The 14,422-nt window shown below is 36.9% G+C and overlaps 1 protein-coding gene across 1 annotated transcript in view; it reads right to left on the reverse strand.

The window, feature by feature from the left end:
- Nucleotides 1–14,422, reverse strand: part of SUGT1 (SGT1 homolog, MIS12 kinetochore complex assembly cochaperone) — a 43,472-nt gene that overhangs the window by 20,970 nt on the left and 8,080 nt on the right. Inside the window, exons 5-10 of the mRNA XM_082675527.1 lie at nucleotides 14,207–14,277; nucleotides 13,061–13,114; nucleotides 12,661–12,677; nucleotides 11,303–11,337; nucleotides 9,565–9,661; nucleotides 8,661–8,768 (exon numbers count right to left, since the gene is read on the reverse strand). Coding sequence (XP_082531653.1) covers nucleotides 8,661–8,768; nucleotides 9,565–9,661; nucleotides 11,303–11,337; nucleotides 12,661–12,677; nucleotides 13,061–13,114; nucleotides 14,207–14,277 — 382 coding nt within the window. The remainder of the gene's footprint in view (nucleotides 1–8,660; nucleotides 8,769–9,564; nucleotides 9,662–11,302; nucleotides 11,338–12,660; nucleotides 12,678–13,060; nucleotides 13,115–14,206; nucleotides 14,278–14,422) is intronic.

The raw sequence follows: 14,422 nt of genomic DNA on the forward strand, positions 1-14,422 counted from the left end.
AGCACAAAGGAAAAGAAAAAAAATGACAAGAACTGTGTCTTGCAAGAACACCATAATCACAACTAACTGCTGAACAATCATCGACAGGAAGACACTGGAACTAACCAAAAAAGATAGCCCACATCCAAAGACAAAGGAGAAGCCACAATGAGATGGTAGCAGGGGCACAATCATAATAAAATCAAATCCCATAACCACTGGGTGGGTGACTCACAAACTGGAGAACACTTATACCACAGAAGTCCACCCACTGGAGTGAAGGTTCTGAGCCCCATGTCAGGCTTCCCAACCTGGAGGTCCAGCAACGGGAGGAGGAATTCCTAGAGAATCAGACTTTGAAGGTTAGTGGGAATTGATTGCAGCACTTTGACAGGACTGGGGGAAACACAGACTCCACTCTTGGAGGGCACACACAAAGTAGTGTGCCCACCAAGACCCAGGTGGAAGGAGCAGTGATCCCATAGGAGACTGAACCAGACCTACCTGCTAGTATTGCAGGGACTCTGGAAGAAGCAGGGGGCAGACGTGGCTACCACAGGGACAAGGACACTCGCAGCAGAAGTTCTGGGAAGTACTCCTTGGTGAACCCTCCTGGAGTCTGCCATTAGCCCCACCAAAGAGCCAGGTATGCTCCAGTGCTGGGTCACCTCAGGTCAAACAACCAACAGGGAGGAACCCAGCTCCACCCATCAGCAGACAAGTGGATTTAAGTTTTACTGAGCTCTGCCCACCAAAGTAACACCCAGCTCTACCCACCACCAGTCCCTCCCATCAGGAAACTTGCACAAGCCTCTTAGATAGCCTCATTCACCACAGGGCAGACAGTAGAAGCAAGAAGAACTACAATCCTGCAGCCTGTGGAATGAAAACCATAATCACAGAAAGACAGACAAAATAAAAAGGCAGAGGACTATGTACCAAATGAAGGAACAAAATAAAACCCCAGAAAAACAAATGAAGTGGAGATAGGCAACCTTCCAGAAAAAGAATTCAGAATAATGATAGTGAAGATGATCCACGACCTCGGAAAAAGAATGGAGGCAAAAATTGAGAAGATGCAAGAAATGTTTAACGAAGACCCCAAAGAGTTAAAGAACAAACACCTAGAAGAATTAAAGAACACACAAACAGAGACGAACAATACAATAACTGAAATGAAAAATACACTAGAAGGAACCAATAGCAGAATAACTGAGGCAGAAGAACGGATAAGTGACCTGGAAGACAGAATGGTGGAATTCACTGCCGCTGAACAGAATAAAGAAAAAAGAATGAAAAGAAATGAAGACAGCCTAAGAGACCTCTGGGACAACATTAAATGCACCAACATTGACATTATAGGGGTCTCAGAAGGAGAAGAGAGAGAGAAAGGACCCAAGAAAATATTTGAAGAGATTATAGTTGAAAACTTCCCTAACATAGGAAAGGAAATAGCCACCCAAGTCCAGGAAGCTCAGAGAGTCCCAGGCAGGATAAACCCAAGGAGAAACAGGCTGAGACATATAGTAGTCAAAATGACAAAAATTAAAGACAAAGAAAAATTATTAAAAGCAACAAGGGAAAAACGACCAATACAAGGGAGCTCCCATAACGTTAACACCTGATTTCTCAGCAGAAAATCTACAAGCCAGAAGGAAGTGGAATATATTTAAAGTGATGAAAGGGAAGAACCTACAACCAAGATTACTCTACCCAGAAAGGATCTCATTCAGATTTGACAGAGAAATCAAAAGCTTTACAGACAAGAAGCTAAGAGAATCCAGCACCACCAAACCAGCTCTACAACAAATGCTAAAGGAACTTCTCAAAAACAAACTGAAAACAATTAAAAACATGGTAACAGGAACATACATATCAATAATTACCTTCAACGTGAATGGATTAAATTCTCCAACCAAAAGACACAGGCTTGCTGAAAGGATACAAACACAAGACCCACATACATGCTGTCTAAAAGAGATCCACTTCAGACCTAGGGACACATACAGACTGAAAGTGAAAGGATGGAAATAGATATTCCATGCAAATGGAAATCAAAAGAAAGCTGGAGCAGCAATACTCATATCAGATAAAATACACTTTAAAATAAAGAATGTTACAAGAGACAAGAAAGGACACTACCTAATGATTAAGGGATTAATCCAAAAAGAAGATATAACAATTACAAATATATATGTACCCAACAAAGGAGCAACTCAATACATAAGACAAATGCTAACAGCTATAAAACAGAAAATTGACAGTAAGACAATAATAGTGGGGGAACTTAACACCTCACTTACACCAATGGACAGATAATCCACACAGAAAATTAATAAGGAAACAAAAGCTTTAAGTGACACAACAGACCAGACAGATTTAATTGATGTTTATAGGACACTGTATCCGAGAACAGAAGATTACACTTTCTTCTCAAGTGTGCATGGAACATTCTCCAGGATAGACCACATCCTGGGTCACAAATCAAGCCTCAGTAAATTTAAGAAAACTGAAATCATATCAAGCATCTTTTCTGACCACAATGCTATGAGATTAGAAATCAATTACAGGGAAAAAAAGGTAAAAAACACAAACACATGGGATGTGGCAAAAGCAATTCTAAGAGGGACGTTTTTAGCAGTACAATCCTACCTCCAGAAACAAGAAAAATCTCAAATAAACAATCTAAACTTACACCTAAAGGAACTAGAGAAAGAAGAACAAACAAAACCCAAAGTTAGTAGAAGCAAAAAGTCATAAAGATCAGAGCAGAAATAAATGAAATAGAAACAAAGAAAACAACAGTAAAGATCAATAATACTAAAAGCTGGTTCTTTGAGGAGATAAAATTGAGAAACCTTTAGCCAGACTCATCAAGAAAAAGAGGGAGAGGACTCAAATCAATAAAAATTAGAATTGAAAAAGAAGTTACAATGGACACCACAGAAATACAAAGCATCATAAGAGACTACTACAAGCAACTCTATGTCAATAAAGTAGACAACTTGGAAGAAATGGACAAATTCTTAGAAAGGTATAACTTTCCAAGACTGAACCAGGAAGAAATAGAAAATATGAACAGACCAATCACAAGTAATGAAATTGAAACTGTGATTAAAAATCTTCCAATAAACAGAAGTCCAGGACCAGATGGCTTCACAGGTGAATTCTATCAAACATTTAGAGAAGAGCTAACACCCATCCTCACACTCTTCCAAAAAGTTGCAGAGGAAGGAACACTCCCAAACTCATTCTTTGAGGCCACCATCACCCTGATACCAAAACCAGACAGAGATACTACAAAACAAGAAAATTTCAGACCAGTACCAGTGATAAATATAGATGCAAAAATCCTCAACAAAATACTAGCAAACAGAATCTAACAACACATTCAAAGGATCATAGACCATGATCAAGTGGGACTTATCCCACGGATGCAAGGGTTCTTCAGTATAGGCAAATTAATACACCATATTAACAAACTGAAGAATGAAAACCACACGATCATCTCAATAGATGCAGAAAAAGCTTCTGACAAAATTCAACACCCATTTATGATAAAAACTCTCCAGAAAGTGGGCATAGAGGGAACCTACCTCAACATAATAAAGGCCATATATGACAAACACACAGCAAACATCATTCTCAATGGTGAAAAACTGAAAGCATTTCCTCTAAGATCAGGAACAAGACAAGGATGTTCCCTCTTGCCACTATTACTCAACATAGTTTTGGAAGTCCTAGACATGGCAATCAGAGAAGAAAAAGAAATAAAAGGAATACAAATCAGAAAAGAAAAAGTAAAACTGTCAGTGTTTGCAAATTACACGATACGATACATAGAGAATCCTAAAGATGCCACCAGAAAACTACTAGAGCTAATCAATGAATTTGGTAAAGCAGCAGGATACAAAATTAATGCACAGAAATCTCTTGCATTCCTATACACTAACAACGAAAGATCAGAAAGAAATTAAGGAAACAATCCCATTCACCATTGCCACAAAATAGAGTAAAATACCTAGGAATAAACCTACCTAAGGAGGTAAAAGACCATACTGAGAAAACTATAAGACACTGATGAAAGAAATCAAAGACGACAAAAACAGATTGAGAGATACACCATGTTCTTGGATTGGAAGAATCAATATTGTGAAAATGACTATACTACCCAAAGCAATCGACAGATTCAATGCAATCTCTATCAAATTACCAATGGCAGTTTTTACAGAACTAGAGCAAAAAATCTTAAAATTTGTATGGAGACACAAAAGACCCCAAATAGCCAAAGCAATCTTGATGGAAAAAAAAAGAGCTGGAGTAATCAGGCTTCCTGACTTCAGACTATACTACAAAGCTACAGTAATCAAGACAATATGGTAGTGGCACAGAAACAGAAATATAGATCAATGGAACAGGAAAGAAAGCCCAGAGATAAACCCACACACCTATGGTCAACTAATCTATGACAAAGGAGGCAAGGATATACAATGGAGAAAAGACAGTCTCTTCAATAAGTGGTGCTGGGAAAACTGGACAGCTACGTGTACAAGAATGAAATTAGAACATTCCCTAACACCATACACAAAAATAAACTCAAAATGGATTAAAGACCTAAATGTAAGACCAGATACTATAAAACTCTTAGAGGAAAACATAGGAAAAACACTCTTTCACATAAATCACAGCAAGATCTTTTTTTGACCCACATCCTGGAGTAATGGAAATAAAAACAAAATAAACAAATGGGACCTAACGAAACTTCAAAGCTTTTGCACAGCAAATGAAACCATAAATAAGACCAAAAGACAACCCTCAGAATGAGAGAAAATATTTGCAAACAAATCAACGGACAAAGGATTAATCTCTACAATATATAAACAGCTCATGAGCTCAATATTAAAAAAACAAACCCACTCAAAAAATGGGCAGAAGGGCTACCCTGCTGGTGCAGTGATTAAGAATCCGCCTGCCAATGCAGGGGACGTGGGTTCGAGCCCTGGTCCGGGAAGATCCCACAAGCCACAGAGCAACTAAGCCTACGTGCCACACAACTACTGAAGCCTGTGCGCCTAGAGCCCGTGCTCCGCAACGAGAAGCCACCACAACGAAGTGCACGCACTGCAACGAAAAGTAGCCCCCCCTCGCCACAACCAGAAAAAGCCTGCACGCAGCAACAAAGACCCAATGCAGCCAAAAATAAATAAATTAAATTAAATTTATATATTAAAAAAAAGGGCAGAAGACCTAAATAGACATTTCTCCAAAGAAGACATACAGATGGCACATGAAAAGATGCATCAACACCAATAGAGAAATGCAAATCGAAACTACAATGAAGTATCACTTCACACTGGTCAGAATGAATGGGCATCATCAGAAAATCTACAAACAACAAATGCTAGAGAGGGTGTGGAGAAAAGGGAACCCTCTTGCACTGCTGGTGGGAATATAAATTGATACAGCCACTATGGAGTTTCCTTAAGAAACTAAAAACAGAACTACCATACGAGCCAGCAATCCCACTACTGGGCATATACCCTGAGAAAACCATAATTCAAAAAGACACATGTACCACAATGTTCACTGCAGCACTATTTACAATAGCCAGGACATGGAAGCAACCTAAGTGTCCATCAACAAATGAATGGATAAAAAAGATGTGGCACATATGTACAATGGAATATTACTCAGCCATAAAAAGAAACGAAATTGAGTTATTTGTAGTGAGATGGATGGACCTAGAGTCTGTCATACGCAGTGAAGTCAGAAAGAGAAAAACAAATACCGTAGGCTAACACATACATATGGAATCTTAAAAAAAAAAAATGGTTCTGAAGAACCTAGGGGCAGGACAGAAATAAAGACACAGACATAGAGAATGAACTTGAGGACACGGGGAGGGGTAAGGGTAAGCTGGGATGAAGTGAGAGAGTGGCATTGACATATATACACTACCAAATGTAAAACAGCTAGTGGGAAGCAGCCACATAGCACAGTGAGATCAGGTTGGTGCTTTGTGACCACCTATGGGGGGGGATAGAGAGGGTGGGAGGGAGACGCAAGAGGGAGGGGATATGGGGATATATGTATACTTATAGCTGATTCACTTTGTTATACAGCAGAAACTAACACAACATTATAAAGCAATTATACTCCAATAAAGATGTTAAAAAATAAATAAATTTAAAAAAATAAATAAATAAACTGTGGTACATCGAAAATGAAAAGACACATGCAACCCAATGTTCACTGCAGCACTATTTACAACAGCCAGGTCATGGAAGCAACCTAAATGCTCACCGACAGATGAATGGATAAAGAAGATGTGGTACATATATACGACGGAATACTAGCCATAAAAAGGAACGAAATTGGGTCATTTGTAGAGATGTGGATGGACCTAGAAACTGTCATACAGAGTGAAGTCAGAAAGAGAAAAACAAATATTGTATATTAACGCATATGTGTGGAATCTAGAAAAATGGTACAGATGAACTGGTTTGCAAGGCAGAAATTGAGACACAGATGTAGAGAGCAAATGTATGGACACCAAGGGGGGAAAGTGGACACCAAGGGGGGAAAGCGGACACCAAGGGGGGAAAGCGGGGGTGGAGTGGTGGTGGGATGAACTGGGAGGTTGGGACTGATACATACACAGTGATGTGTATAAAACAGATAATAAGAACCTGCTGTATAAATAATAAATAAATAAAATAAAATTCAGAAAAATAAAAACAGAAAGTTAACTGGGCATCCTATACCGTATCTGGTAACCCTACATGAAGCACATACATAGACACAAATATGACACCTTCTTATCTTCAGAAGACTTACTAAGAGTAAGGGAAATAGGGCTTCCCTGGTGGCGCAGTGGTTGAGAGTCCGCCTGCCAATGCAGGGGACACGGGTTCATGCCCCGGTCCGGGAAGATTCCCACATGCCACGCAACGGCTGGGCCCGTGAGCCATGGCCGCTGAGCCTGCGCTCCGCAACAGGAGGGGCCACAACAGTGAGAGGCTCACATACCGCAAAAAAAAAAAAAAAAAAAAAAAAAAGAATAAGGGAAATAAATGTATACATATAAACAAACTAGTATACAGGAAAGGAAAGTAGTTATGTAGCATTTAAAGAAAGGAGCAAGGGGCAAAAAAAGTAAACTGGGAACACAGTAAGAGGGGCTGGGGAATGGTTAGAATCAATAAGCACTCACAAGATTCAAAGGAAAATAAAGAATAAGACAGGACACTGCTTAGTTAAATCCTCAATTGTAGCCACACATACTTGTGTATTCACCAACCACACTATTCCATTATACAAGGTGGCTCAGTAACACAGGTTTTTAAGTTATTTGCCATCTATCACACAAATCAATTTACATTTAAATTACTTCAAAAAAACATGCATTAACAACCTCTCAATAGAAAGATGTACAAAAATGCCAAACTCCTAATTTTCTGACCTATCTCTCTCTCAAATCTAGTTATAGTTTTGTGCTTATTGTACCCAATATATCTTATTAAATTCTACCCAATGTGGATGGGGCCAGTAAGATGAAAATCTTCACAGTATGTCACCCTTTTTCTCACTTTCTATTGTCCAAGCAACTGTTTCCTATCTCTGCCTCTTAAGTAAACAGCTTTGTACTTTGTACATTTCCAATAGATAAGTGAGCAGATCTTTTTTAACTAGATGCAAAAACTACTGCTTCTTTACTTCTTTACTTCCTGCTCCAACCCTCTTCAGGTGTCCCCTTCTTCCTGCAGGCCCAGTTACCATTCTTCATGACACAGGCCAACCCTGATTCTATTCTATGAGAGGAAAATTCACACAACTAAACTCAAAAGTTAAATAACGCACTGTGTTGCAGGACATATGCATAAAAAAGGTGTAGTAATGGAATTTATATCATTCTTACTCATTAACTCATCATATACCTTCATACAATCTTACAGATGAAAGGAATTCAGAGTTCACAGTCCATATCCCTCTCATTTTTATAGATGCTGAAAATCTTGTCCTATGCGTGACTACTCTAAATTAACAGGGCAAGCAAAGAACCAGTCAGATTTTTTGATTTTCAGCTTAGTATTAGTATTTTTCCTCCTAAATTATACTTCTACGTACTCGTACTACATCTTTTGACTGGTAGCTGATATATACCATGAATTTTAATTCTATTGCATATTTTTACTTCTTTTTGAAAATATAAAGGAATCTAAAAATTATGGTTACTCAAACAGCAATTTAAATTATTCATTAATCCTTCATAACAAAGTAACCTAAAAGTCAGCTTAACTAAAAAACAAGAAAGCAGATTCATCTTTATAGTAGTCTGTATTTTTAACTGCATAAGAAAGTGTGAGAGAAGTATTTGTATATCACAACAGACCAAAATGACAAGTTCAAGACATGAGACACTGTCAGTATCAAATCTTAAAAAAATGCTGATCACTGTATCTTTTATGAAAACCTCTTTATTGAGAAGTATTCTACCTATCTTAATAAGCATATAAACACTTTTGAGGTTCGATTTTTACAATCCATTTTCCTAGAATTTGGGAAGGTGGAAAAACTATTCAAAAATTATTGTTTGTATTTAATTTAAAGATATGTGGCTGGAAGGATCTATAAGCTCACAATCACAGATTACCACTGACAACCCTTTTCAATTATCTTACCTTTGTTGAAAGTACTTTAAATGTGCTCTGTTCTGGTATTATAGGATGAAGAAGTCTCAGCTTCAAATTATAATCCTCTCCAGAAGGAAGTTTCACCAATGCGGACAACTAATGATCACAAAATTAGTAGCACATTTTATAAATTTATTTAAAGAAGGGTAAAGTACTTAAACTGCCTACAATTACAGAACTTCAGTACTGCTGCAGATTATTTTCAAAACTTTCTATGGAATATCAGACTTAAGAATCTCAAAATAATCTTTTAAAAATCTGGTATCCTTCGCATGAATTCTCGTATACATAATTAAGTAGCAGAACAGAGTATGTTTCATAACACATACTGAACATTTAAATCTCAAGGAAACTCAATCTACAAGAACAAAATAAGACAGTACGTAACAAAGAAATATTCATGTGCAAAACATCTAGTTCTACCATGAACTCTCTTAAATATCTATCACAAGGTTTTCTACTAAATGCTAAGAAACCAAGTTATTGAAAGTTATACTCATTTAATATGGTTAGTAAACTCTAAGATATATAAGTCACAAAAATTAAGTGGATCTTTTTCATGAAGTATACCACACATATGTGTAACCAAAGCACGTATCTTACTAATGTCTTTTATATTTGTCAACCAAATTCTGCTTTGAATTCCAAATCTAAAGAAAGAGAAAACAATGCACACCTAGCTATAACCTACAGTATACATACTCATCTCAAAACTTAAAATGATTCAAATGGAAAAGCAATGCTTCAGATTTTCATCAGCATTTTCCACATTATCTCAGGAAAAAATGATATATATCTAATAGACTGCTATAGATTATTCTGCAATATATATTTATATTTACAAATAAACGTATTTAACCTCAACCAAAAATAATTCAAAAACTATAATAACCTCTTTTTCTGAAAATTCCACATTTACATCATTCTTCTGAACATTCTTGATCATAAGTGTAATGATTACTTGAGATTCTGTTTGATACCAGTCATACCTATAAAAAAGAAAAAGGAAACTTAAAACCGAACTTAAATTTTCTTAAAGTTGTTGCTTGTTTTGTCAAGATAAAAACTGTATATAATCTGATGAACAACAAGAGCTCCACCTTGAGGAACAAAATAGCAAAGCAGCTGTTGATTCACAGAAACAATTTTATGTAACTAATTTCATATGACCTGTACTAAGGGAAGAGAAAAGTAAGGTTGATGATGTCCAAAACCCCTCCAGTGGATTTAATAAATACTTACATAATTTTCTAGGTTCTAACATATCTCTAATACTGTTGTGCTTAAGCTAATTGGTTTTTTTTGGCCACACCACACAGCATGAGGCCACATGCACAGCTAGTTTTAAAGATAAAATTTATTCTAACAGGTAACAATTCTAATACACCAACAGTTTTATCCTCTCATTTCAACCTAATACTAAGAAGTAAACACTTCCATCCCTATTTTACAAATGAAAAAAAAAGTAAGCTCAGAAGGGTGAGGCAACTGGCACATCAGTAGCAGGTGTTACACTGGACCCAGGTCAACCTGACCCTGCACTCCAGGATCTCTTTACTGAAGCTGAGGGCAAACAGCCCTGAGCACAGGGAACAGAAGCAAATGAGCTAAAATTAAAATAATTTAACTCATTCTGCCAGGCACAATATTAAACATAGTACCTTCCTTCAATCTCAAAGTATGTGGAAAGATTAGTGTGCCTAGAGATTCTAATTATGTGTATCTTTCCCACTGAAAGCTCTAAAAATATATCATCACTTTCAAATTAGAGTGGATTATAAACTCCATGAGAGCAGAGCTATTTATCTATCCTGCCACTATCACATTCCCAGGACTAAGCACAGTACCCTGATACATGGTATATTTATTACATCAATGTGGGATTATTTTATACTCCAAACGCTCCAATTATAAAGTTTATGTACCCTACCCCTGCTCCTGTCACTAAAGTTCCTTGTTTACTAGGTACTTGGAGAGTCATCCTGTATCTCCCCAGAAAGAACACGAGTAAATTGTTTTAAGATTTTCAAGCCATTTTACGTCAAAAGCACTGGATCTTTAAAAGACGCAGTTTTCCTTTGAAATTCAGTTAGGATGCAAAGCCCGAGATTAATGCCTTGTGTTTCTTTCTGTTACACTGAGAATACAAGCTGTACACACAGCTAATGACCAACTAAAAATAACTCAAATCCTTGCTAAATACTTATTCATGATTGTAACTGCTGCCCTCAGCAAGTGACTTTCAACTCATGCAGAATTATTCTATGAAAAATTTACTCCATATATAAAAGGCAGGTAGAGTTACAATTCTATCAAGTCTACTAACTTATTTACCTAGGTAACAGCAATAACTTAAATGGAAGAGACTCTCTTTAATACATGGAAAGGTGACATAATGTGGAATCAGGTGAAGTAAGTTTTAATTGGCAATTGATTTGATTTTAACCTTAATATAAACACTAATTCAAATCAGTTAACAGTCTTACAATTAGTTTTTCAAGGCTTTAATATGATTTCTTTTATAAACTAAGAAATACTTAAATCACAGGTAAGGACTTGCTTACTATTAAACAACAGGGTTTTTTCCCTTTAGGCATATTTATCACGCATTATGAAAAACAAACACTTACTTGATTTTTGACTGATAAGTCCTCTGGGATGCAGACTGATTTTGCCAAGTTCAAAGAGAAAGATTTTTACAAGTTAGTTTAGTAACTGCATATTAAAAATGCATGTATTATTAATTTACCCAGTGTTACAGTTTGATATGGAATACTTTGATATGGAATAACTACATGAAAACTTCTTACAGAGCATGGTATCCATAATTGTTAAATAATACTCATCTTCACAGGAATTAGAATACTCAGTTGTTGTTTTTTAATTTTATTTTTTTTAACATCTTTATTGGAGTATAATTGGTTTACAATGATGTTAGCTTCTGCTTTATAACAAAGTGAATCAGTTATACATATGTCCCCATATCTCTTCCCTCTTGCATCTCCCTCCCTCCCACCCTCTCTATCCCACCACTCTAGGTGGTCACAAAGCACCGAGCTGATCTCCCTGTTACTCAGCATTTTTAAAATTTTACGAGTTTCAGTTTCAAAAAACCGTTTTTCTTCTAAATTAAAAGAAGGATAAAAAACAGAAAAATTTCTGAAGATATGTTTGGAAAAGGTTACATATAAAATGTCCAGTTTCAAGATTCAGTAACTCTCTAAGCTGAAAATAACAATAACATTTAAAAAAACATTTTTAAGGCTATAGTATAACCTTCAGGCTTAACAATGGCATCAAACTGCTCTGGAAAAACATATGAAGCACTATTTCCATGGTGCCTTCCTGATATTGTCTTACACCATTTATGGCTGGCCTCTCTGCAACAAACATTCTACACTGACCACTGAGAAACAAAGTGACTCTTAACCAATCCAAACTTTTCTAAACTACGTGTGCCAGTTCAGACTGTAAATCTAAAGAACTTGTCCTGGGTCAATGGTGGCCTCCAAGTTGTCCCTAAGTAAGAAGGGAAGAGACAGCGTTTGGAGGAAGAAAATTAGTAAAACTGCCCTAGAGAGATATGTAACTGACAGAAAGCTCATTCCGAGTCCAGCCTCAAATATACTTAGTAATAATATAATTAAGTAAAAACACAAAGGATAGGGGCTTCCCTGGTGGCGCAGTGGTTGAGAGTCCGCCTGCAAATGCAGGGGACACGGGTTCGTGCCCCGGTCCAGGAAGATCCCACATGCCGCGGAGCGGCTGGGCCCGTGAGCCACAACTACTCAGCCTGCGTGTCTGAAGCCTGTGCTCCACAATGGGAGAGGCCGCGACAGCGAGAGGCCTGTGCACCGCGCTGAAGTGGCCCCCGCTCGCCGCAACTGGAGAAAGCCCTCGCACAGAAACGAAGACCCAACACAGCCAAAAATTAAAAAAAAATAAAAAAAACACACACACACACAAAGGATAAAACCTTTGGACTTACCACCTCAGGCTGTGATCCTATTAAAAACATAAAAAGGAAACATTTTCAGGTAACAGTACGTGTACAGGCAAAATTACATACATGATTTCTATGGCACAAACATAGTGATTAAGCAAACCAATTCTCCATGCATACCTAATAAGGGAAAGGGGTTTAACTGCATCCTGGAGTCACTTGAGACTCCTCAGTAATTTCTTACCAGTAATACCACTGCAAAACAAATCCATCCAAATTTCTCTTTCAACATATCGAATGAGGTAAAAAATCAAAATACCTTGGGAAAGCCCAACCTAAGAGAACATCCACTACTTAAATTATAAGTTATAAAGTTCAAAACAAACAAATGTCAAACATTTACTTCTTTTTAAATGGAAAGACCACGGGAAACCTGCATACTTACCATTCTGAGCTTCTTGACACCTTTTAATCCAGACAATGAAATCAGCATCTGTACCTAGAAAGAACAAACTGACTGTAACATCACTCATCCGCACAACCTCACATATTCATTCAACAAATAATTACTGAATACCTATGTTCCAAACACTATTCTAGGCACTGTGGATGCAACAGTGAATTAGACAAAAATATCTGTCCTAACAGAGTTTATAGCTATCCTAATATTAAACCTGTTAGTTACTTGTTCATCCTGAAGAATTCTGATGTTTAAAAAATCAATTTTATCTGCCTGCCAATGCAGGGGACACGGGTTCGATCCCTGGTCCAGGAAGATCCCACATGCCACGGAGCAACTAAGCCCGTGCACCACAACTACTGAGCCTGTGCTCTAGAACCCGCGAGCCACAACTACTGAAGCCTGCTCCATGTCCCCTATGGGGCAAAACCATTCCCAGTTAGGAGCTACTGCTTTGGAGAATTGTGAGGACACTCTATCATAAGATGAAGATAAAACGATAGTACACAATTAGGATTATGTACTGTAACTATGAGATTACTTACAACCTTTTTGTACTCTGCAGAGTTTTTGATACTTGGATTTTACAATTTCTATATATTATGCACAGATATCTATACTGCTGTGATAATTTTCATCTATTTCTCTCAAAAAGGTGATATTAGAAACTCACAATACTCTCAAACCTCCATGTTTCTTCAATACCCTATCATACTTTACCCCAAACTTAACACTTCATTTCTCAATAAAAATTTTCATTTTAAGATTTCATTATCTCAGCCATCTGGATAATAACTTAAATAGACTTCTGAATGTGAGAGCAAATTATACTTTCACTTATCCATTAGAAAAAAAATAAAGCCAGACTAAGTACTTGGGAGCACACTAAGTGTTTATGTAGTTTTCTGCTTCTGATGATAGTTTATCTGTGATTTAAGTGCTAAAGAAAGGCCAATTTAATCAATTTTTAAGTAAATTCAAATTCTGCAATCAACACGAAATGTCATCAAGAAGAGAAAAAAGCTGGGTTTCTATAATTAACTTGAGATTACACTAACAAAATTCAGCTATGGTATTTAAGACACATAGGTATAATGGATTAGTGTACTAACATATAATTCTAATACTTACTATCTAATTTCTGTCCTTCTGTAAAAGCTTCTAGAGCAGCAGCATAGTTTTTTTCATGGTATTCACATATCCTGCATGAGAATATTAAAAACAAATACACACACATGAGATCATGAAAAACAGCCTTCTTTCTAAATAATAAAAAAAAAGAAACTATTTTCCCTACTATTAAAAGAAAGAATTTAAGTATATGTTAATAAGCCAGCCAAGAGATTT

The sequence above is a fragment of the Grampus griseus genome, assembly GCF_964374135.1.
Source record: "Grampus griseus genome assembly, chromosome: 18".
Lineage (NCBI taxonomy): Eukaryota > Metazoa > Chordata > Mammalia > Artiodactyla > Delphinidae > Grampus > Grampus griseus.